At 44.3% G+C, this 26,705-nt stretch overlaps 1 protein-coding gene across 4 annotated transcripts in view; it reads right to left on the minus strand.

Annotated features, from left to right (window-relative positions):
• Nucleotides 1-26,705, minus strand: part of IZUMO1 (izumo sperm-oocyte fusion 1) — a 268,814-nt gene that overhangs the window by 161,440 nt on the left and 80,669 nt on the right. For all 4 annotated transcript variants that reach the window (XM_078650921.1, XM_078650920.1, XM_078650919.1 and 1 more), the window contains one exon: nt 10,700-10,792. In XM_078650921.1, the coding sequence (XP_078507047.1) occupies nt 10,700-10,792 (93 nt within the window). The remainder of the gene's footprint in view (nt 1-10,699; nt 10,793-26,705) is intronic.

Here is a 26,705-nt window from a genome sequence, read left to right on the forward strand (position 1 = left end):
CTTCTGACCTCAACCTGGTTTCTGATTCCTCCCTTCCCGCATTGTTGGCTGCTCTCCCCCCTTCGTATGTTGCTCTGCGCGCCGACCGCCCTGCAGGCAGGATAGGTGGTGGTGTGGCTTTAATTGCTCGGTCTGAATTTAATTTTCAACTTCTTTCCTTCCCTCCTATCCCCCCTACCGAATTCCTTGTAGTTCGTTCCCTTTCTTTTTCTCCTCCTATCACATGCCTATTGATGTATCGTCCACCCCAGCCTTCATCTCTGTTTCTGCCAGCATTTCAAGACCTACTAGCCACTCTGGCGGTAAACTACGCCTCGGTCTTAGTGCTAGGCGATTTTAACTACTGGCCTTCGGACAGTTTAGAATGCACTGCATCTAAAGAATTCACCGAATCTCTCCTTTCCCTCAACTTTGTTCCCCACATTTCCGTCCCCACACACTCTCACGGTCATATACTTGACCAGGTTTGGTCCCTTAATCTTCCTGTTTCCCTGGTGTCTGTATCCCCCTGTCCTTGGTCCGATCATGCCTTTATTTCCTTTTCCATCTCTCTCAACTCGGTGTCCAAGGTTCCACATGCCAAAAACACCTGGGCGCGGAATTGGAACCGAGTTGATCTTCCCTCCTTGACCTCCCTGCTTCGGAATTCCTGTCCGACCCTCTCTGGTCTTTCATCCAACTCACAAGCCATTGCTATTAATACCTGGCTGGCTGGAGGTTGTGATTCGGTTGCTCCTTTACGCCGTATTTCCACCCGTCGACCTAAGGACTCCAACAGGTGGTTCACTGACCACCTAAAAGATCTAAAACTGACCATACGGCAGGCAGAGAGGCAATGGAGGAGAAATTACTGTCCCTCATTAAAAACTCATTATCTAACATCTCTTACGGAGTATAAAAAAGCTATCATAGCTGCCAAAACCATCTATTTTTCAACAAAAATAATGACAGCTGAAAATAAACATAGGGAAATTTTTGGCATAGTGAACGACCTAGCTTTTTCCGATAGAGTCTCACCCCAAATTCCCCCTACCCAGTCCCTTTGTGATCAATTAAATACCTATTTTTTGGACAAAATTGTAACCACCAAAGCCAACATCCCCCTCCCCTCCTCTACTTTTGTCGATCCTTCTTCCCCCACTGTTCTAAGCCATCTTACTGTCATTCCCCCCATTACTGAGGAAGCATTCTTAGGGATACTCTCGAAAGTCAAATCGGGTTCTCCGGCAGATATCTGCCCGGCAAGAATCCTACAACAGATTTACTCTGCTTGTCCCCAGCTCCCCACCACTTTCCTTAATAGCTCCCTTACTCAGGGAGTGGTGATTCCCGCTCTTAAATCAGCCACAATAGTGCCCATTTTAAAGAAGCCCGGCGCTGACCCCTCTATCTCAGCAAACTACCGCCCCATCTCTTTGTTACCCTACCTGGGCAAGGTGCTTGAGCGCCATGTCACCTCGGTACTCAGCGCCAACGTAGAAGCAAATGGAGGCTTAGCTTCTCGCCAGGCCGGCTTCCGTCCCAGGCACTCTACCGAATCGGTCGTGGTGTCAGTCCTGGACAACCTCAGGGAGGGTATGGATTAAGACAATCGTCAGGCGCTGGTGCTCCTCGACCTCTCCGCCGCCTTTGACACGGTGGACCATACCATCTTACTTTCACGTGTCAGGGCGGCGGGAATAGAGGGCTCAGCCCTGGTCTGGATCTCCTCCTTCCTGAGGGACCGCACCCAGGCGGTTCGGCTGGGGGATTTCACTACCACACCTCTACAAGTCACTTGTGGTGTCCCCCAGGGTTCTTCTCTCTCTCCCTTATTGTTTAAACTTTATATTTCTCCTCTAATCTTTGCACTTCAGCAACTGGAGGTCACCGTGTACAATTACGCGGATGACCTCCAGCTTATCTTTAATCTTTCCTCCTCACCCCTTTCTATCTTAAATTTCCAATCTATTATGATTTTTATCAGGGACTGGATGAGCCACAACCATCTCAAACTGAACCCGGACAAAACCGAGTTGGTTCTCACTGGTGGTTCTTCCAGTCCCTGGAATTCTCTTTTCTGGCCTTCTTCCTTTGGTACTTCCCCCACTCCTTCTTCCACAGTTAAAACCCTGGGTGTCAAAATCAATAACCAACTCACTCTACACTCACATATCAGTTCAGTTGTTTCTTCTTGTTTTCTCACTCTTCGAACTATTCGTACTGTCTCCCGTTTCTTTTCCCCCCCAAGCACTTAAGCTGATCATGTCCGCACTGGTGATCTCGCGGCTGGACTATGCCAATGCCATTTACATCGGCATCCCTGCATACAGCCTGCGGAAGCTCCAGATGATCCAGAACCAAGCGGCCCGGTTGGTGTATGGTCTCCCCCGCTTTCACCACTCCACACCCCTCCTAAAGGAGCTTCATTGGCTCCCTGTCAAGGAACGCTCCCTTTTTAAAACCGGCTGTATGGTTTTTCAGGCTCGCCAGGGCACTGCCCCGCTTTTATTTTCTCTCTGATCCAAGACTATGTCCTAAATCCCTTCTGCAAATCCCACGTTCTAAGCGTAAAAAGTGGGGTGGAGCCAACTTCTCAACTCTGGCTCCCACCTTTTGGAACTCCCTCCCTGATCACCTACGCTTGGCCACACAATATTTATCTTTCCGCAGAGATTTAAAAACGTTCCTATTTCGACAGGCTTTTCCCTTGTAACCTGCCCATTTTCCTTTGCGCTTGGTTACCCCGCCCTCTGTTGCTAGACCTTCTACTATAGCGCCAAGAAACCGTTTGGTGAACGCTGCGCTTTACAAATGTTTTAAATTCAAATTAAATTCATTGTTAATGTTGTACATTGCATTAAATGCTTTTTTTATTGTTGAGTATTTGATTAATTGAAAACTTGGAATACGGATACACTTATGTTTGTATATTTTTCAAAACAGTCAAGAAATAATGTTTCCAAGCTACAGAAGAAGAGGATAGGTTGAAGAAGATAAACAAAAGAAGAGCAACATGAAGTCAGGGGCATTTATAGAGACTTGAAAGTTCTGTTGTCAGTGGCGTAGCTAGGGGGATCGGGGGGGTCCGCCCCAGGCGGCACCATTTTTGAGGCGGCCGCGGAGCACTGGAGTCCCGTTGTGGCCGAGGCGTCCTTTATAATTTATTTGGGATTCTTGGGAACGATTCAAAGGAACACAGTGTCCCATATATAAGGAAAAAGGGCGTTCCTGTCCTGTTCCTGTCCTGCTCCTTATCTCCAGGACTGCACTTGGCCTCCAAACTTTATTAGATTCTTTCTTTCAATTTATGAACTCACGCGGACTGTCTATTAACAATGCCAAGTCATATGTCATGAAGGTAGGATCTGGGTCCAAAAAGTCCTACCCATTTTCTGTTAATGGGGAAAAAATACCTACTACATCATCCTTCTCATATCTTGGTGTAATGTTTGACAGTAAACTTACATGGGGACCCGCATTAAAGAAAAAGAGAGGAGATCTAATAAGGACCAATGTTGCAATAACTGATTTTGCTCGTAAAATGGGTAACACTCCAGTGGTAGCACTAATGAAACTATACCAAGCAAAAAGTATATCAGTAGCCTGCTATGGGAGTGACCTCTGGGGTTTCTTATCAGTGTCCGATCTTGCAACTATTGAAAATAACTTTTTAAAACAAATTTTATGTTTACCGAAGAGCACGGCTAACTTCTCCACTCACGAGGAACTGGGCATGCCCTACTTAGAGGACAAAATTGCGGTAAACCCCCTCTTGTGCTGGCTAAACTGTTGGATGAACAATGAAATACGTTTTACCCAAGACATTTTATCTGAAGCACTGGATTGGGATGGGAAATTTAAGATACCCTGGATAAAATATATTCGTAATTGTCTTCGTGATCTGGGCAGGATGGATCTTTTCTTAACACCACAGTTAGTATCTAAGCGCGATGTAACATCTGTAAAGAGCACTTTTTTAATGATCCGACAGTTGGCTAGGGAAGAGGCCGAATTGAAGAAGGGTAGTGTGATGAGTCATGTTTTAACTAAATCATGCATTCAAACAGAACCATATCTATCCTGGGCCCTTTCCAGATACGAGCGCTTTTTATTGACCAGATTTCGTTTTGATTTATTTCACCTGTTGCTAGCCGTGCCCAGTGGAACCCATAGGGGACAAGTGTTGCCAGCTTGCGGCTGCGACAAGAAGTCTCCGCAAGATTTGGCACACTTTTTATTTATATGCTCCTACTATACGTTACCACGGAAAATGTTTTTAAAACCTCTTTTTAAAAAGCTGAATTTTGTGCAATTAAGGCCTGCACTAATTTACCTTAAAATGCTGCACTGTGAAAGCACTTTATACGTATGTAATTTTCTAAAAGCTGCCCTGAAATTTAGAAAGAGTATGGAAGGATAACCTCTACCTGCCCCGTTTTATTTATGTATATAAGTCTCTGATAAACTGAACATTCACATTTGTATGAGCTGTGACAGGCTACTACGTGATCCATTGTTTTAAATTGAATTCTTTTTAACTAATGAACTGTATATATATGTGCTTTTCTCTGTACTTTTATGACTGTTTTTTTCTACAGTCGAATAAAGAGATTTTGAATTGAATTGTGTCCCAAATAAATTATTAAGGCGGCCGCAACGGGCCTCCAGCGCCGTGGCCGCCGCCCAGACAGTAAAAGTGTGCAATGCAAAGCCACGCTCCAGCCTGCACTCAATCTGACGTGACCTGCTTCGGGGGGTAACGTAACTGCAGACTGCATGCACAGTGCACACAAATGCGGGACTTACTTGGCAATTTAATTGAAAGTCCCGTGTTTGCACTGTGCCTGCCTGCTGCAGTTAAAATTTAAAAGCAGGTCAGAGTGTGTGCAGGCTGAACTGCAGCGTGACCTAAGTCCTGCTGCCCCGTTAGTGACATCCTCTGACCGTTGTTGTGCCCCCCAAACCCCCTCACAGTCTTCCAGGGCCGTCAATCAGTTGCAGCGCGCGAGTGCTACCAATGACGGCGGTGTAATGGACATTTTGCCAACCCTCGCCTCCCGATCAGAACGTAGCAGTGACGCGTTACGCGCTCACCGCTACGCTCTCGTTGTTGTCGTGTGACTCGTGTGGAGGAGTCAATTCTGGCCTGGGGGCGCCGGCGGGCAGTGCTTTACACTTGCAGGCACAGTGAGTCACTGCAGGCAGCTTTCAGACTCAGCCTGGACTAATTAATTGAAGAGGTGAGAGAGAATCAGTAATTTTCGTTCATCTGCAAGTTTTCCATGAAATCATCGCCCTTCCGGCCGAGGCTGTGCTCTCCCACTAGCTACCAACAGCCTCAGCCTTCATTGGGTTTCTGCTAAATAAGGGGTGCCCTAAAGGGAGAGGGCTGTGTTGCACCCATATACATACTTTTTTTTCCCCAAACGTGTCTCTTTATCACTTTCTCTCTCTCACTTACACTCTTCGCATATCTTTTTTTCGTGGGTTTTCGTGTTCACTTTCCCGCAAGAGTTCTCCAACGTTTCTTTCTCTCGCACACCAGGCCTTTCCGCAGTCTCAGTCTTTTATCCACCTACCCTCCCACCCTCCCTCTCTACCTCATGTACATCTTCTCGCGTTCAATGTCTGTCGCCTTCATTTCTTCCGTTCTACTTTCCACTGCCCCTGGCATCCTGCTTACTCCCCACTGCCTCCCACCTTGTGCATATTCTCCTCTTTTACTCTTCTCACGCGTTGTCCTTTCTCCTTCTCCATCCTTCTCTGGTCTCTACTGTGCTCCCTCTCTCACACACCATTTCTACCCACACAGATTTCTTCGATGCGCTGAGGGGTGCTGGGTGGAAGGATGACCAATGAGGAGAAAGAATGGTGTAAGCACGAGGGAAAAGTGGGAGCATGTCAAGCCTTTTGGTTGTTGGTATAGTAGCACTTATGCCACCCAGCTCTGTCTTTGGGTGCTAAGAAGGAAGAGAAAGGGGCCGGAAGGTACGCTGAAGGGTGACCCAGGATGTTTCCCCTCAATGAATAACTCCATGGGCGTTTAAAAAGGGATAATCTAGGGTTAGGGTGGATAGGATGAGAGCTGGGCTGGCTACGAATGTGTTCCAGCACAGCCTGGGCTGGGGTATATTACCGCTCAGGTGCAGACACTACCTCACGCCACGCAATGCATTACAGCACACACTCTTTGCTGTCTGCCGTGCCGCTTCAGAGTTTGTTTTTTACTATGTAGCCAGTGACAGAAGGAAAGACCGGCCCCCCCTGGGGCCCGCAGGGTCCCACTGTCTCCTTAGAACCCAGCTGCCTTCCCATTGGTTGCCTCTGATGTGCCTGCCTGGTGCTGTCGATGCACTGCTGGCGTGGGGGCGTCGGGGCCCTGCCACTGAACCCCACACACATGGAAGGACTTACCCATTCTCATTCTCCTCTGTGTGTGGCCTCTTATGTTCCCTTCTCTGCAGTCCCTCACTTCTGTCTTTAACAGAGTGCAGAACTGATGTCTCCTCTCTCTTCTGTTTTTGCACCTTTGACTTTACTGCTGTCGTCGCTGTCTTTGCACCCTGGTGTAACTGAGCTGTACCCCTTTCCTATGCAAGGACACCCCTCTCTTCTTCACCCTGCTCTCCCAGCCTCCTTCTTCTCTGATGTTTCAGTTCTCCGCTCCCACTTTGAAATCTGTTTATGCCCAGTGTCATGTATGCATTGTGCTGAGGGATAATGATAATTGTTCACACAGCTCTCTGATGGATGTCGCATGTGGTTTTTCTGAGTCCCCAGATAGATCATGCAGTCTGTGTGTTCTCTTTTTTCCACCCAGTCACCGGTGTATTCAACTATGTAGCCTTTGACCGTGTCATCTATGTGCATGTAACTTGCATGATCGAGGTAACTATTAGCAGCAATACTACATGTCTCTCGGACATCTTTCAAGTGCTCACCGTCCTTTTTCCCCAGCACCCCCCGCTCCCCCAAGGGGCGGCAATCTGAGGGATAGCCCCGGGCGCCACAAACTCTAGCTACGCCCCTGTCTGTTGGTCTCTGTGATGTAGTTGTCCTCTGTTGCTGGAACTTTTAATGGCTGCTGTTCGGAAGGTGGTGAATAAATGTTATATCACTTCAGACCTCACAACAATTCTTAAAAAAAATATGGCAATACCTATAAATGATTTACACTTCAGCTAAAATCTGTTGTCATAATTTCTATAGTCTTGTTTTACTGACCTTCAAAATCAGTCACTTATTATGATGAATGCTGATAGGACAAAAATGGCGGAGCCTTATTACAAAAAAACTCCTACTGGCATGGTTCATGTAACTTTCCACCTAAAGAGTGCCATAAACAAATATACAATCTAAGAATACAACTTAAAAATGTAACCCAAATTCTAAGGGTTGGATTTACAATAGCAATATTACCCAAGTGGGAGGGCACTCCCAAGTAGTTACTGGCCAGTAGTTATTGACACTACTAGTACATGTTTTCAGCAGTTGATAACGATGTACAAAGAGGCCGGTGCAAGAGGTGGTGGGAACAGCGGTCAAGACAGGTTTTCATCTGGCAGGTGGAGCATTACATGCTCTTCCTGTGTCTTAGTAGGTGGTTGGGCAGTTGCTGTGGAGTGAGGCTGAGCTACACTAGAGCCCATCTGCTTTAAAACTGGATTTTCGGCCAGCAAAATGGGTTAGGTATCCTTGCACCAACACCCAGGTGCAGTAAAATCAAGCAACTTATAATTCAGTGGAATGGAATCTCAGCCTGTCACCACCCACTTAAGTAGCCCTTTAAACAGGTCTCAGACCTTCCATTGCAAAGCTTGTGTGTGCAGTTTTCGACTGCCATTTCGACCTAGCAAAATACACCTTTTGCCAGGCCCAAACCTGCCTCTGCAATACATATAAGCCATCCATAAGGTAGACCCTGGACAATCCAGAAGGCAGGGTGCAATGTATTTAAAAAGTAGGACATGTACTTTTAATTTTTACATGTCCTGGATCTTACATTGCAATTCTGAATATTGCACTTTTAGAAAGTTGGCATTTTTTTGCCTTAGCCATTTAGTGTCCGTATCCTGCCTCTGGTCACTTGATTTGGTGTAGCTGACTGTTGAGCTTTGTGTATTCCTCCTAGACATCCACACACAATAGGGATCTTTGTGCCTGGATTGGCCATTACTGGCAGGATAAGAGGGAGGAGCTGGGCATAGCCTCACTTACACCTGAAAAGCTGTGTCCTGCATCTTCACAAAAGGCTGCATAGCCCCTGTAGTTAGTCTAAAGCCAGCGCAGGGTGACAGAATGCCTGGGGACTTCAAATGGGAACCTCTAGAAGCTTCTCACCCACTTTAAAGGCACAACTAGGTATAACTACTTTCCCTCAGACACCAACTCTTCAGTATACTTCTAGACCTGTGGATACTCTGCTAGGAAGGTGGGCTGCTGCACTGCTACAGGGACTGACACTCTGCTGGACTGCTGCTCGAAAGGAACTGCTGTCCCACTGTGTTGGCTTACCTGCTTCACTCTTGACTCTGGAAGATGAACTAGATCTGCAACTTCATCTTGAACCCAGGACCCCATAGTAACTCAAAGGATTAGTCTGCTGGCCTGATTTGAGCCTGAGGGACATAAAAGACTCCCCTACAGCTCCAGGTCCTGCCTTCAGTGAGTTCCTGACCCCCAAGTGGTTCTTCTAGGTACAGGACGCTTAGTGTGGCTCACAGGCTCTTGAAATCAAGCTTATGGGTTCTTCATGACTGCGAATGGGCCAGTTCGCACCAGAACCACACCATTCACACTGAAATCCAGAGCAAGCCAGCGCCAGCCCGTTCTTCGCACAGCAGCATTGACAACCTGTGGAACACCAACACGAAGCTCCAGCCTGCCCATCCACAACACCTGACCTGCTTTTTGCAGCATGCTGACAGCCGCCTGCAGCATTCTCCTTGCTAGTTGCAACCTTCTCCAATGCGAACGGGACTCCTGGCACAAAACTGGATATGGTAAAACTTCAGCTGACCTAATCTGGGACTGTATCTGACCCCCACTCCATCGCTGTCAGCCTGAACTTTTGACTTTGATCCAGTCCAGCGTAACCGGAAAGCCACAAGTGGCATTTTCTGCTTTCAGGTGCTTTTTTGCGGTTTATTCTTTAAAAATTCATAACTCTGGTCTACTGGTGGATTTTTGTTGTTTGGGTCTCGTTTAATATATGAAATTCAGATCTATTTTCTAACTTGCTGTAGAATGGTGTGTGTGGTTTTTTCACAGTTTTACTGTTTGGAGTGTTGCACAAATACTTTACATATTGCCTCTAAGCCTGACTGCTCTGTGCCAAGCTACCAGGGTGTTGAGCACAGGTTTATTTGGGGTTTGCTTGTGCCTTACCCTGACTAGGACTGTTGTTACTGCTTGATCACGGCTCACACCCCAGTCAACCAGTAACCCAATTTCTAACAAATTTGATATATAATATCATTACTACAGTATGATATAAGGATTAGTTTAATTTTGGTGATAGTAGAAAATCTCACTAAATTCTCAAGGGAATGATAATTTCTGAGCCGAAAATTCGCTTTGGTAATTCCACTTGTGAATTTTATCTGTATTTTGATTGTCCTCGAAAAACAGGATCATTTTCCACTACCAACCATCTCTAAATCATAATGTTCAATACAATAAAAAAATACGGAGAGAAACTAACAAATGAAAACAATATAGTGTAGCTAGATAGATACAGATAAGGACGTCGCTAGGCTAGATCTAAGAACGACTTCAAACCTGAACAAAAGGATAAGATTGTGTCTTGCTAAACAAGAGAAAGTCAGGTGGGCCCATCTTTTCTATGTTTCTATCTCCCCCACTTTCCTTCCCTTTTCCCCCACACATTACACTTACACCCTATTCCTCCTCTCACACATTTATTCTCCTCTCATTGCTTCTGATTCTTATTCAACATTGGCCACAGTACTGAATCCTATTTTGTACTCAGAAATAACTATTCACAATGTATCACACGCCAGTATCTCGTGTATATGTGGTTGGCTCGTACTCGGCCTCGGATCATTTTGTGGTATTTCCATGATATTGGAGATGGGTGATTGAATACAGATTTGAGAATTGAACCCTGACTTGAACTTAATAGTTGATTTTTAAAAGAAATACAACTCGGCTGATTTGCTATATCTCAAAGGATGAATACGATTGTTATTTTATAGCCCTGAAGAAGTCTGTGGTGAAGAACCATAACAGACGAAACACGTGTTGGCTAGACTGTGTTTTGGAAGATCAAGATCTGTGAATAAAAGAAGATACAGAGAAAACTGGAATTTTGCATCTGATTGTACTTATTACTTACATTTAGCTCAGGATACATTGTGAATTGTTTTCAGAAACGGTATTGTCTTACAATACAAAGTGTTTTTGGCAGATGGTAGATGGCCATCTCCTTATCCTTAGAGCTTGTTTGATTGTATATATAGGGACTTCCTCATCACCACTCAGCGCAATTCATCACTCAACCATCTAATCCTCTTTTTCACTCAGAAAGAACGAGTTTGCTGCAGTGCCCCCCAACTCCCAGCTCCCCAAATGTCCATCCAGGTCTTTGTATTGCAAGTGAAAGTTCAAACTGTAACATAATTTCAGTATGAAGGTACACTCAATACTACTGTTAGAGACTGTGTTATATGCTTTCATTTAAAAGGCTTCCAGTTACCTCCACAGTTTAAATCAGGTGCATTATTAGCACTGCAATTATGCACTGCTTTCTTGCATTTTTGACATTCCAAGACTTCCTGAAGAAAGAGCCCTGCGGTAAAACAAAACAATAAGATAGGTTGGTAAATAGACAAACAAAGAAATCAAAGTGGAAGAAAGGCAGAAGAAACAACCAAACAACAAAATAATAGCAGTGCTGTCTAAAGGCCACACTCAAATCAAAGTCTATATACAAAACAATTGGCAGCAGCTCTTTTGGTTCAAAAGCCAAGCTCTCATTGAGGTGCATTTTAGCATAATACATATACACACATCCCTCAGTAAATAAAGTAGATGAAAAATGGCTAAAGACATGGATATAAACTTCAATCAGGCTTCAGAGAAATTATAACCAATTTCAGATTATCAAATGCACTTTAATAAATACATACTAGTTCATCCATAGGGTCCATTTAATATACATTCGGTTGTCCTTTGTAAATAGGAAATTTCCAGGTAGGATTATGATCATTTTAGGGTAGTTTGAAAAAATGGCATTACAAAGTTAGCCAATTAAACCAGAAGTCAGCAAAGATGTTCTGAGTTGATTTACAAGTTAATATTATAGATTTGCAGCAAAGGAGTTGCATTCTCAACTATATGGCATATCTAGAGGAAGGGATGTCTTTTAACCTCTTTCTCGGGGAGGAAGATTTTCTGGAGATATCATTTAGGTCCAGCTATGTTAGTCTAGCTTTATTACCATAGCTCAAACCTTCTTCGTTGCATTTTGTAATACTTTTAAAAACTCTAGCAGAGATTTTAAGACACGATCAAAGTATCACATGAATAATGCATGTTAAATATTCTCTCTAGACATTTAATAGCAGTTCGGAAGCAAACTGTGAAAAAATGTAGATAATGTTTCAACAAGAAACTTTATTGCATGATTTAAAAAACCTTTGCAAGTTACAAAAGATTAAAATGTACGTGTTAAAAGAACGTGGAAGCCCAAGTCCTTATAGTAAAAGACCCTCGCCCCCCCCACACTTTTTTTCCTAGAGTAGTCCAGCCAGGGTGCCCAGCCCCTTTAGTCAGTTGGTATGATGAGTGACTGCAGGGCGGACTTGCCAAATTATTGTGCTGATGAAGGATCCTATTCTTGGGTCCCCTCCCCTAGTTTTTTTTACAGCTCGATCCATGAACCTTACTAAAGCAGAGTTTAAATTGGCCAATACTGCGGCTCTGCATTATCTGACCTCGTTGAAGTTCCAGCCTTTCCGTAAGAGGGACCGTCTTTCCTTCAACAGGTTTGGACAAAGGCATAGGATATGTAGTATGTCTTCCTTATGGTTTCCACATAGTCAACAGTGTTCCTGGCCATGGTCTCTTTTCCATTTAGGGAGACGACAAGTTGATAACTCCCATTCTCAATTTAAAAAAACTTAATTTGGTACGTGCGGTAAACGGCAGGGTTAGGTACCTCTGAGGTGTCAGCTGGACATATGATAGCAGGGTCATCCAGCCGTGGCTTCTTTTTACTAGACGTGCCTTATCTTCCAGCGAGGAGAGTTTTTTACGCTTATTTTTGCTAGCCTTTTAAATTCATTATGGCTGACTTGAAGGTTCCAAACTTCGTTCAAGTCTAGAATTTTTAGACCACTTGCCCAGTATTCATGCCCTGCACGCCATAGTTTCGTGTTAAGGCAAGACCATAGGTGGTACGCTAGGCTGCCTTCCTTCGACGACCTCAATTTGTGACAGCACATTAAGAAACTCATAGATCTGGCCAATGATTGGTTACAAATGCCCAGTTCCAGCCTGATTTGGGCTGGTGACGTTTGTGTAGGTAACTTGAAAACTGTTCTATAGATTTTTACAATCATTTTGTCTAATTGGCCGCTATCCAATCCTTTTAGGACCTCACTCCCGTAAGTTAGTGTAGGAATGACTTTTGCCTGTGCTGCTTGCAGAGTTGGAGCGAATGTTGGGCCGAGTAACTTCTTGTGAATAGAACTAATTGCAAAAGCTAGCGCAGCACCCTTCTTTTTTTGATCTTCTAAGTCGGTTTTGTATCTTCCGTTGTTGTTGAAGAAAACTCCTAGATACTTGTGGCAGTTGGATTCTACAATACTTTCGTGATCTAGCACCCATGCCAGTTTCTTTGGCCTTCCTGGACGTACCGGCAAGATTTTTGTTTTCTTGTTATTTATCAGGAGCTCGTTCTTATTTGAGTATTCGGAGGTAGCGTCCATGAGTCTTTGCAGGCCAATCTTTGTTTTACTCAGAAGAACCACATTGTCGGCGTAAAGAAGATTTGCCAGCAGGAACCCAGCTAATTTGGGAGCATGAGAGTTTACCTTGTTTAAGGCTTCAGGAAAGTCTGATAAAAATAAGTTAAAAAGTGTGGGTGCCAGGACGCATCCTTGTTTAAGACCTTTCGTCGTTAGGATTGGGCGTGACAGTCTGGAGCCGTCCCCTATCTTGATCCTGACCCAGGTGTCCTGAGGCAGGTGCTGTATGGCTCTTAAAAGGCCATTTGGGATGTTCAGTCTAGAAAGCTTCTGCCAGAGCTTGGCCCCGTTGACGTTGTCAAATGCCGCTTTGTAGTCTATGAATCTCATGTAGAACGAGCTAGAACTAATCTCCGCCTGATCTACCAAGCAGGAGAGAGTCATAAGATTGACAGAGGTGCCAGTGTCACTTATAAAACCAGTTTGAATCGGAGGAATTACGGAATTATCGTCAGCCCATGCCCGAAGTGAGTTGAGCAATATCCCGGCAAAATACTTTGCTTCATTGTCTATAAGGGCGATTAGGCGGTAATTCCCAGGAGATTTTTTGTCCCCACCTTTGAAAATTGGTGCAAGAATCAATCCCTGCCAAGAGGGCGGAATGATGTTATTTTGAAGGAGAAAAGTGGAGGTAGCTTAGAAGCCCAAAAGGCTGAATCCTCCTTGAACAGAGCCTGAGGGATGCCTCCTGGACCTCGGGCTCCGTCCTTCTGACCCTTTTTGATCTGATTTTCAATTTCGTCCTTCTGGACTGTTCTATGTTCGATACTGCTTGGATGGATTAGGCTCTCGGTTAGTTTTTCAATTGTTTGACCTGCGTTGTGAAATTCATCCATTGTTGGTGTTTTAAAGTTTCGATCTGAGGGCCAAAATGCCACTTTTTGAGCATTGCTGCCTTCTTCGCTGGTGATCTGATACGAAATATTATCTTGATGGCCATTGAAATGAAGGTGCAAAAAAGCAACCCACTCAGACTCCAGTATATTTGACAACGCAACTTTCGGGGCACGCCCTCAAAGGCTATTGACGGTACGCCAGAAACTCGCTGAATTATTTGTTTTTATGTCTTGGTCTAATTTGGCTCAGAAGGAGTTCCAGTGAGCTCTGCGTTGTTCTCTTTTTACCTTCTTCAGGTGGCTGCGGGCCTCTCTCAGTTTTGTTATTATTGGAGGGTCCATTGGGTTTGTTTTTAGTTCTCGCCATAGCCGATTCATAGTTCTTTTTGCAGATTGTATCACGGAATTCCATGAGGTCGGCTGTTGTGCCCCATTTGGGTTTACATGCGTTATTGGTTTTGCGTGTCTGGCTGTCAATTTAGTTGCGAATGTTGTCCAGTTGGCAATTTGGTCATCAGTAGACCTACTGGTACTCTCAAAGATTTGTTTTGCCTCTGTTGCTACTTGTTGTAGTTTCCTAACCGAGCACTTGATTTGTTTTAAATTGATTGTGTAGCTGTCAGATGCCGGAGCCCTTTCTTCTTCGTGTTGCGTTAGTTTGGTGCTAAGTGATATTTCTTGGGGACTATGATAGCTTTCTGTTCTATTTCCGAGTACAAATCCTAATATTTGCTGCAGGAGAGAGAGGCTGACAAAGGTGTAGTCGATTAGGGTGGCGCCATTTTTTGATAGGTATGAAAGGCCAGGTGGCATGTCTGGGAGAAAGCGCCCATTGAGGGCTCTAAGGCCTAGATGTTCAAGGTTGCCTTGTAAGGAGCGTCCCTTCGGGTCTTCCTTGTGCCATCCTGGAAGCTCCTGCGGTGGTATGGCCCAAATGCTTTCCTGTGATTTGGTTACCTCATTTTTCTGTAGGTCAGACATTAGCTACATGTTAAAGTCGCCAGATAGTATTATATCTACGTTCGGGGATACAGATTTCGTTCTTAATACTGTCGCTGTCACCTCTTCTGAGAAGGATTGCCTCGACACTGAATTTGGGCGAACATAGGCGTTCATTAAAGGGATGGACCTGGGCTGGCCTTTGTTTGTGGTAAAGGAGATTCCCACAGACTGGAGGAAGTGTGATGAGCTCTCTAAATCCCATGAAGCAATTGCGTTGTTTATTGAAATATATATAGCTAAGCCGCCACTGCCTCTTTCCAAAGATTTCAGTTTTTGGGCTGGAATATGATGAGTTTTGAACCCTTCTATTTGCAGCGGCTCCACAAGCCATGTCTCTTGTAGTAGTATTATCTCGAATGATCGAAAATAAGAGATTATTGCTTTATCCTCCAGTTTGTTTGTTAGCCCATTGATGTTCCAGGAGCAAATCCTTAAAGGACACGTATTATTGCCCTTTTTGCTGTGGTGATGTCAGCGTAGTAGCCGGGTTGAGTTTAAGGAGCCTGCCAGCCATGACCATGTTCCGGCCGCTTCTCGATCCCTTTTGAGTGTGATCCGGTCATCTCTTTCTTTTCTTGCTTTAGGGTTGAAAGTGGGGCGGAAAATGTTAAATATGGTGGCGGTGTCTATGAGACACCGCCAGCCATATTACAATGGCAAGAGTGCAATGCCTTGCCACCATGGAAAGGCAGGCGGTCTTCACTCTGGCGGCCCCCTGCGGGCCCCCAGAGTGAAGGTGAGTGGGGGGGTGCACACAGGGGGGTACCTGTGGTACCCCTCTTCATTTTCATTTCCAAAGCGGCAGGCACCGCGCGGTGCCTGCCGCTTTGGAAATGAAAAATGCTGTGATGTATTGTCAGCATTGTGGTGGGCGGTGCAGAGAGCACCGCCCACCACAATGCTGAGAATACAGGATGTGCCCGCCACTGTGGCGGGCACATCCTAATGGCACCCCCAGGACCCCCACCCTTAAGGCGGGCGGTCCCGTTTTCCGATAGGGTGGCGGGCGGGCAAAGCCCGCCATCCTAATGAGGCCCTTTGTGTTTGTGATTTCTTTTAAGTCTACCAATAGTTTTTCCATCATCCCGGGAGTGTGCTGACTTTCTCAACTATTGGTGAGCAATCACATCCTTGTTGCGGGCGGTCTGCTGCCGCTTGGGCCCGTCTAATCAAACTGTTCAGATTTGTAATCTTATCGTCTATTTTGTCTACATACACAGCCAGTGTGTTCAGGAGGCTGAATTGTATGTCCATTTTGTTGGCTTGATAAGTCATTGCGTCGGCTGACCTTTGTAGAATGTCCAGGGCTGTGGCCCATGCCTTCTCTTGCGTGAAGTCCTCCTTTTTCTCCATTGGGGAAGATGATGGCCGAGGGTGACCCGGGGCGTCGTTGCCATATGAGAACAGCATTTTTTCCCATTCCTTTGACTCTAGAAAGGAAAGATCTTTCTCAACTGCGTGAGCTTCCTCTGCGGATAGCGTGGGCGCAGACCCTCTTGGGACGTGTTGTACCCTTTGGGCAGATTCTATTCTTCCATCCCCTTAAGGAGGTGGGTGCTCTTGTAGTGCAGATGGTGTAAGGGCTAGAGTGTCTACTTCCTCCTCCTTCATTTTGGTTGGACTGTCCTTTATGGCAGCATTTGCTGATTGTCCATTTTGATTGCACAAAATGTTCAGGCTGGCGTCGTGAGGGACAGAGTTTGTCGCTGCAGGATCGCTCGTTGTCATTCTGTTAGATTCTATTAAGGGATCGATATTGTTAAAGATATAATTTGATTTAGCGGCAGGAGTGGCTGTAAAGTCACACCTGTGCATTACTTGAGTTGGAGTGGACTTTGTGTTTGGACTTCCCAAAGTCGTAGCTGCGGGAACCCCTATGTTACTCTGCGTGGAGGGGTTTCGGGCTCCGCCCACCTGTGTTGGAGTTTGCTCTTCAAATTTTCTGGTGACTAGCATTTGGTTGCTTTGGGATTTGCCTATTTATTTGCCTATATCGTAGTTGCCGCCTGAGCTTCCCTAGCTGATTTTCACTGTGGGGCTCACAGTGTCATACTAGCTGTGGTGTTTCCTAAATCACTTGGCGACAGGTTTAGTATCTGGTCAGTGTCCACGGTTGATGTCTCTAGTTTGCCTCTCCGTTTCTTTCTCTTTTGTGGGGCTGTAGACCTCAACTTGCCTGATCTCATCTGAGTGGAGCAAGATGGCCAGGTAGCAGAAAGTCAAAGAGGAGTGAGGAGTGAGTTTAAAGAGATTGAAATGAACTTGAAATGAAATTGAGATGAAAATCGCGGCTCCTTGCCTTGCCCAAAATCGCCCAACACCTTTGGGATGACCACTCTCTCCACCCTTTCTCTTTTTCACTTTGCCTGTTGAAGTGTCTTTGGTAATCACTTTTACTTTCCTCTTTGCGTTATCACCCCAAACCCTGGTGTCCCAAGCGCTGATGCAGAGATACTCTTTGCTACCACTAGTGTGAACGCAGGTTGTAAATGGTGGCTGAGTTGTGACGGGCCGTAGCAGGACTACCTGAGGCACCCTGTAGCTGGCCACTCCACTCCTGTGTGCTCTCTGATGTGTGCTCTCTTATTTCCAGTAAAGTTATATAGTCGCCACCGTCACCGCCGCGAGTGGGCACAGCTTCCAGTTCCGAGGTGAACAGCAGGCACTCAGCGTCCGACCCCAGAAAATCAATGTGCAGACCCGGATCAAGAACCAAGGACCTCCAATGGGTGGCGGGAGTGAGAGTGAGCTTGGGGTGTTTGGAGTAGCCAAAGCCCTGAAGCCCTGATGTCTTGGAATCCTGATGGGCTAACGAGAGGTCAGCAGAGAGAAGCAAGGGGAGGCAGCACGTAAGAAGAGTGAAGCAGGCCCTCAACTTCCCTTGGCTCCTTTGACCCCCCCCAGATCTCAGATGTCAGATAGCAATTTGCTAACTGCGCAAGTCCCACAGACCTTGATCCTCACCATCACCATCTGGCACAAGCTCCCCCCACAGCGCTCACCTCATAATTCCTGGCACTCCGGACCTGGCTGCTCCAGCTGGGAATTTGTGGCAAGACTGCAGCCCAGATTTCACGGCCGCCTGTGGGGGCCCGGCGGCGCCTGACCGGAGCTGCAACAGGAGCAGCAGGCACACCGGAAGACCAGGCGGCTCAAAAAGTCAAGCGGTGGACCGCCCTACTGCAAGCAGCACCAGCAACAGCTGCGATGAGAGCTTTGGTGATACGTGACTCCTCGTGAATCTTCCGCTTTACTTTGCCTCTTTAGTTTTGCCAAAATGCGGTTCCTTCCACGTTGAGCACTACCGCGGTGTGGGGGGGTTCGGTGCCGTTGCCACTGCTGCTGGTAAGGAGGGGCAGTCACCCGTCTCGTCTCGCATCTCGCGGCTACGGTTTCAGCACGGTGTTTTCGGCTCGGCGGCTCCCGCGGCATTGCTGCGTTCTAGCTCGCAGCTGCTCACGACTCTGTTCGACCCCTCCTTCCAATTACGCCTATACTGTGTTTCTGTACTGCTGAAGAGATCACAACTCCTACACTCGTAAGCACGACTGGGAATGGGTTTCAATACGCAAACATAACATTTAAAATGAAGAAACGAGAATAAGATAAAAAAGGTCTCTAGAATAGCGGTTAGAATGGTAGAGGATATGACTCCAGAGACTTGAGGAGGTTTTGTATGACAATAATGTTTTGCGAGTGGAGTCCAAAAGGGAAAAAATCCTCGACAATAGTGGGAGATAGCTATTGTGATATAAAGTGAATATAAGCAAGTGTGAAATAATTGTTTCCAGTGACCATTTCCCAAATAGCTTCTTCCTCACCTTTGCAGCACGTAATAGGAAAAACACTGATCTAATTGACAATTTATATAGTCACAGAATAAGCTTAGCGAAAAAGAACGGCTATACCATAAAATGGAACAAAGTAGAGCCCACTGCCTTCTCTGAAACTCTACTTAAGAATAAATATAAAGAATTCATAATATGTCTCTCAGATAATGATGACTGTACTTCAGTCATTACGGCTTTTTGTAGCATTTCGGAAGAAATTTGCAACTCACTTACAGGAAGGCTGAAGAATGAGAGACCCAAGGCGCAGGGTTGGTTCGACTCGGAGTGCAGCAAAGCTCACGCACACTTAAAGCGGGTACTTAAAGGCGAACCTAAAAATGTCGCAGAAATTAGAAACGCTGGAGCTACTTCTTATAGTGCAATAAAAAACCGAAAGAAGGAATTAAAGCAGGAGGCTTGGGAGGCCTTGCATCAAGCCTGTTTGGTAAAAGACAATATAGGATTCTGGAAGGCAGTAAACGCGCCTTTTTTTGCAGACAGGAAAACTGATTGGCGCCCCTTTTGACTAATGTTTTAAATAGCTGCAATAAAACTGGGTTTCCTCTCACATGGCAAGAGGCGATTGTGGTCCCAATCTTCAAGAAAGGAGACCGTAACGATCCAAAATGTTACAGACCAATTTCATTGCTGGACTCCCTGATGAAGGTTGCGGGAAGGATTGTACTAAATAGATTACAGTTATGGGCAGAAGACACAGGTATTCTTTCAAAATTTCAATATGGTTTTAAAGTAGGATGAGGCACTACGGAACAAGGATTAAACTTAGCAATGATAATAGGCTAATATGTGATGGCAAAAAGGGATAAACTATATCTAACATTCGTCGATTTGAGCTCGGCTTTCGATTGCTTGAATCACGAAATGTTATGGTCTACACTACTGCAACTAGGTATTGATGTTAACCTGCTGAATTTTATTAAATAATTTTCCCTGGGGGCTGGTGCGAAGGTACGGTTTGGGAGCAATGGTGAGTGTACCAACAAATTCCTCATAAAGAAAGGAGTCCAGCAAGGATGCATACTTGCTCCATTTTTATTTAACTTATATATAAATAGTGTGGCATCCCATCTTACTCAAAATAGACAGGACTACCCCCAAATTGGAGACCGCCCAGCCTCCATTTTATTATACGCAGACGACGCGGTAATCATGGCCAGGACGCAAGTTGGTCTACAGAGATCGCTTACTACCTTTTCAAACTACATGAGTGCCAAAGGATTAAACATCAATATTAGCATGTGTTGTACTACTAAGAGAAACCCCCAGGGTAAAATTTTCCTATCAAACACAAAGATAGAAACAACGAACACATTCTTTTACTTGGGCATTAATTTTGACAAGAAGGGGACGTGGTTGTCAGCAGCTTGTACGAGGAAATTAGCTTTCTCCCGTGCTATTGGTGCAGTGAGAAATTTCGCAAACAGATTAGCGGGCCGACCAGTGCAAGTTCTGGTGGACATATACAAATCAAAATGTGTGTCCACTGTAACATACGGTGCAGGAATCTGGGGGATAGCGGATACTCGCGAAATTCAACTTTGCGAGAACGCATTCCTCCAGTACCTATTAGCAGTCCCTAGGTCTACCTATACATATGTGTGTCATAAAGAATTAGGCCTAGTTTATATCTCGGACCTTATCTAAGTTAGTCCTATTCTGCTATGGCACAAGGAATGGACGTCTGAAGAGACCGGACTTAACAGAGATATAATCCAGGATTGTTTGAAACTCCAGGGGGCTCTTAAAATTGATTGGTTAACATATGTAAAGAGCTTCTTGAGAGATATCGAATATCCTGAATACTTTGATTCCCCGACCTGTTTAGCGACAACATCGAGAAAAAAGCTGAAAGAAACTTGTCTCCTTTTTCTGGAGAATAAACGCTGGCTGCTAGAGGGTAATAAGATCTCTGTCTTGGAGAATCAACTGATTCTACATGGACAGGGTATCCAGCAATACCTTATTTAGATCCAAAGCAGTTATTGTCGCATGTTACTGACACGTTTCGGGGGGGGGGGAAATTTCTTTAGACTACTTACTTTCCCCGAGGCCAATTCCTGGTCTAAAAATCTGATTTTGTGCCCTTGTGATGACACATCTGTACAATCGATGTTACATTGTATTTTGTTTTGCAAATTTCACACCTTCCCTAGGGAAAAATATTTTATATTCTTGCTGAGAAAGTGGGGTCTGAAACAATGCAGACCGGCTCTTTTGAGACTGCAAATGCTAGAAGATGAAATGACTATGTACTTAGTGTCAATGTTTTTAAAAAGCCTTATTAGACATAGACTATCAATGAATTGACTACATTTTTTATAACATTGCACCTTGGTATTCCCTTGTTCCCAATTAATTTGAATTTTAAGCGCTTATGACTATGCATTTCTGCTTTTAACTGTATATTTACCTGTGCTTTTGTGATTCTGAACTGAAATCGAATAAAGCTATTCTTGAACTTGAACTTGGTTCCAGTGGATTCCTGGACTGAGAGTAAGATTCCTGGGGCTTAAAAGTAGCAACTTAACTGCCTCCATCACTCCATTTCCAAATATTCCATGAAGTTCTCTCCTCAGGTGTTGCATTCCATTAACCAAAACATTCTGCCCTTATGTACAATGGGCCTCTCCATTCTTTGCATTCAAATTATGTGCTTAAAGTCTTTTAATCTACAACTCACTTTCATTCTCCGCTGATATTCCCTCCCAAGTTTATAATACTGCACAGTGTTCATACAATACTTCACACAGCTTAATGTTGCTACAAATACTTCACCAATAGTCTCCAGATTCTTAAACCTAACTCTACTAAACTTGCACCACAACACTGGAAAGGAACAACCCTATAATCACCCATATGTATATCAAAAAAGCTAAAACCGAACAAAATCCTCTCATGTGGGCTGGCATCGATCTCCAATTACAACGGTGTGTGGCAATCCAAAATCGTCCATCGCCCAAACCATCATTTTCCAGGTCACAATATAGAGACTGACCTATATCACCTTCATTGCCCACTAAAACGTTACCTTCATTATCACCTCCTTCACCATATGTCCAAACTCTCCTCCTCCACACACATATTCATACACCTTATGCATCTCACTACGGATTTGAAATTCTGTTTACGACTCAGCTTGTCAAAGTGGCCCGTGGTCCCTCTATCTACACTTCCTACATTCACATTCACAACCATGACGCTCCTTGTCATTCACCACATGCCCAATATTTCCACATCTGTAACAAGGTTCCTTGAAACCGGAATTTGATCTTGAACCACCACCGCTGTTGTAATTTTTACTGGGCTTCTCATAATTTATTTTATTTTGATTTATTATATCTTACCCTTCCAGTACTAATTCCTATGCTTTGACAAACGTTAAAATATCTCACACGTTGGATTTGTCCTCTGCACTGTAGCACACAAATAAGGTGTGGGTATTTGTGAAATAAACGCATCTCCCCTGTGTAATGCCTACTTCAAGAAGGGGTTACGTGTTGATGCAAAGTTTCGGTCTGCCAATTTAATTAGATTGGTCTATGCATCAAAAACTATTGAGATTTGGGCTCTTACCCACCCAGGTTACACCCCAGTAATGCTATTTAAGATGAGAAGAGGGCACATTTCCAACACTAAATAACTTTCACTAAAAAGTTAATACATTTAAGAAACATTGCTGGCATTGTGCCACCTTGTGCATTAGCAACGCTTTATTAAATCTGGGCCATGCGGTGTTTCACAATTATGAATGAGTGTGTGAGAGGGATGGAGGCGAAGAATTGCATGCTCATAATCAGTTGATGGTGACAGAGGAACTCAAGGAGGATAACTGTGAGTTTGGACAGAGAAGGATCAAGAGAGATTTACAGTTTTGGCTTACAAGTGGTTAGCTAAAAGAGTTAACAGAAGACTGGAGCAGCATGGCTTTAAGCCATAGGGATAGATAAATGCTAGACCTATTTCAGATAAGAGGGGAAAAGCCAGGGCAATTTCACAGGGTCCAAGGTAGGACACAAGCAAAAGGGCGAACTTGAACTTTCTTCCAAACACAAAATGATTACTTGTTATAGGTGTCACAACAAGGGACTCTACAAAGGGAATTGTCACAAGAAAGACCCTGTGCCTGCTGCACCCATTATAGCAAGCATGTTAACTGTGGGTTAACTTTACTTAGGAAGCGGTAATTGATTAACTGCATGTTAATTGACAAGGTCTACAGGCAAGGATTCAAAGAGCAATAGTATATTGGAAGGAGGGGTGTGGAAGGGTGCTAGGCGAGACAGCTGCTTGTTACCACGAGGATGCAACTTGAGCAAAGAAGGAGAACCTTGTTCAAAACAAATGCACAATTAGTCTGGAGTACACCTGCAGAGTAACATCAATCAGTGATAAACATGAACATATGCTCAAAGAGCTCTAGAAGTGGACAGTAGGTTCCTGTTTGTTATGCGCTTACAGGTGGAACTTGGTCCTGTGTTATTGTCACACAGGTTGTATCACAATCGCGATATGTGATCACGGAAGATTACAAATGTACAATGTGAAAAGCATGTGCTACAGTCCTATTTGCAAGAAGATCAGCAGTACAAAACAGCAGCAAAGTTGATGTCATAAGTATCCAGTGTAGTCGTAATGGAAAAGAAGACAGCCGACATGTGTTAATAAGACTTTTTCATGGCAAACGTTGTAGGTAAGGTACAGCATTCACTGTTGCTTCATTTGTTCCCGTCACTACGCTCAACAGATGCAAACCTTCACAATACTGCACTATACTACTTTTGATGTTTACTGCAGACCATTAATATTTATTGCATTACTTTGTACCATATTACTACAGCCACTTCACGTGTACCTTAAACAGTAATAACTTGGCTCTTGTATTTCTGGAAACTGTAGCCATGCGTTGGAGGGCTACTTATCATTCCTCTCCATTAGTTCAGTGTCTAAATCATTCTCTCATTTCCACCTCACTGTCTCCAAGCCTTTGCATTGCAGGGTCCTGATTGCCCTGTACTATGTCATAGCTGCGTATCCCCCCCCCCACCAAATGTCATTATCAAGTGTCCTTACGACTCTGGTTGAACAGAGGGTTCCTGACATTAGATAATGGGGTGCGGAATAGGGGCACAAGAACTGGCGGGGGTAATCCTCGTACTTTTAGGGTGGGACATCTTCTCCAAGCCTCACCCCCCTCCTTTTAATACAGAAAATGTTCAGGCTCTGCCCTGAGGAAGGTGTGCGGCTGGTTTGCCAAGTCACACAGAAATTCGCTTTGGCACAGGACAGGAGGTCTAACAGACACTAAATATCAGACATGAGATGTAACAGTGATAATCAGACAATGATTGAGATATAGATACAAAACTGAGCTTACCGTATATGTATTATGTAATGATATACACCTATGGATGCTTACTGTAGAGGAACTAGGAATGATTAGGCCTATATAGTTATATATATGAAATTATTTTTGCAACTGTTAGACCCATATGATGTATAAAGTTTTGTTTTATTGTTCGCAATGGATTGAGTGACGTATGAGAGGGAGTGTTTAAGTGTTTAAGGGGTTTTCGTGGTTTGGGTATGGAAGATGGAGTGGTCATGCTCTTTGGTAATGATCAAATGTGTACGGATTTAATGTGAATTGAAGGTAAAATGTGTCAGTGTTGTGATATTTGATTTATATATCACACTTAATGACATCGTGATTTAATAAAATATGTGAAATTTTCTACATACCCAATGGTCTCTGTATTAATAATTGTTTTTATTTGGAGTTGATGGAGTACTTGTAACTTTTTTGCTGTTAAAAGCAGTAGATGGTTTCCTCTGATCTAGATCTAATAATCAAGTGTAATGACTTATCTGTTTCAGGTTGTATTATCTTTGCACCCCAAGACTCGGTATTGCTGTATGTGTTAAAAATTGTTCAGTAGAAATCCCACCCCACTCCTGGAGCTCTCTACATGTGCCTAATTTACCTTACCCATACAATTGCCCCATTGCATTGACTTTTGCTGCCACCCAAGAACATTTATCCCACATACCTTTTGATTTCCAGTCTACCCATGCACCATATAGGAAGTTGCGGGCAGCATGATCGACACTGTCTATATGAGCGTCTGTTCCAAGATCCACCTCTATAAGCCATTCAAACTCGGCCAGTGTTACCATTGCCACCTGCTCTAGCCCCCTCCCTTCCCACGATTGATAGCTCCTGAACTGGGCCAAGAACTCAGTTTATGTCACCACCACAGAGCATGCCTTGGGTGCTCAGATTGGTCTCCACAATTCCAGCAACACCCTTCTCTGAGCTGCACAGCTGCCCAAGGCATGAAGACACTGCTGTCCTCCCACAGTAATGTGCGATCTGCTGCCAAGAGCTTCCCTGACTATATCACTCTCCTCCAGTTAACCTAAATGAATCTATACGAGAACCTCGGGTGCTGGAGAATAATTCATGTGTGCATCAATTAGGTCTCCACAGATTTTCCTGGATGACAACTCCACCTCAGGGCCCGACTGTGGCCTGATGATGCAATTGATGTGAAGGTGAAAGTAGCTAGCTGTACAAGCTGTGACTCTTGTGTGAACGAAGCATGGTGTTGGTGCTTCTACTGTATCTGCTGTGCCTTAGTGAGGGTATGTTGCACTGATTATATCCATGTGGGACCTGTTCTGTCAGTGCAAACAAATGCTTTTACTATTGTGGCCCCTGTTGTTGTTTTGTTTGCCTTACTGATGCCTGAGAAAGACATAAAGGGGCCAAAATTATTGACAATGCACACTCCTACCTTCATGTGTGCTACAGTGTTATCTTTGACCCAGCGCGCACGCACACACCTACACATACACTTTCGCTCTCTCTCTTTCTCTCTCATACTATGCTAACTCCACATGTGCCTGTATACTGGGGTACGTTATATAGAGCACCTAGGCAAATATAACGGCATTTTCAGGTTTTTTTAATTCACTTGCTCGAAAGTACCTAAGCACATCCCAAAGCACAATGGCCCTCACAGAGGTAGTGTTTGTCGCATTTTGTCAAGGTTCTCCAAAATTGTAAGGAACGGATTGATCCCCCACAGTGTGTGTTAAGCATAGCCACACACTAACTGGAATAACAAATGACCTTAACAGGCGGTGTTGTAACACCCTGGCAAACAAGGCAATTTAAGTCGTTTAAGGATCAAGCAGGTCCTCTCATTAGTGAAGCGAGTACAAAACCACTGCTCCGACCACTGCCACTATTTCTTGAAACCGAGTTTAGTGTCAAAATCCCACTAAAAATTAAAGGCAGTATTTAGCACCAGGGCCCACTAAAGAACAGAATTCAACTCTGGACCAAGATAAGGGACCCCCTGATTATACTGCTGCATTCAAATGGCAGGTATTTAAATAGGTAACATAACATCAAATTAATGGTGTAAAGATAACATAAATAAAATAGTACTATCACAATGTGAGCAACTTGGGTGGGAAACAAAGCATAAATGGCTTACATGTTGTAAGCATGGCATTTTTAGCTGAGCTGCAGGCTTCAATCTCTCTGTCATGGGGTGCCACAGGGAGCTACAAAGCCTTACAGTGGATAGGAATGAAATGGCCTGACCCTGTTTACCACTGCGTATCAATGTTAAGAGGGAAGTTCTTTTTTTTTATTGCAATATTTATACACTTCAGAAAGTTAACAAAGTGCTTTCTAAATCAAATAGCTGGAGAAATATTCTAAAAAATAGGCTAATGAGAGAAAAAGCCTTGAAAAAAAGCCTTTAAGCAGACAAATTCTCCTGCCAAAAGATATTTGGCAGACAGAAAATTCTCCCATCCAAACATGTTTTCCCCTCATCATCTAACTGGGTGAATGTGGTGTGTGTATCTAACATCGCAAACAGCACACATTTTGACATTTTGGAAAATGTTAAGGCCAAAGAGCCTTATTTTGAGTGTAGAGGGTGAAATACGCCATCACAATGTTTGTGATGTAGTATGCCGCCCACCAAACTGTAAACCTTTGCATATCCCTAATTTGGGATACCCAT

This window comes from Lissotriton helveticus, chromosome 7 (genome assembly GCF_964261635.1).
Source record: "Lissotriton helveticus chromosome 7, aLisHel1.1, whole genome shotgun sequence".
Taxonomy (NCBI): Eukaryota; Metazoa; Chordata; class Amphibia; order Caudata; family Salamandridae; genus Lissotriton; species Lissotriton helveticus.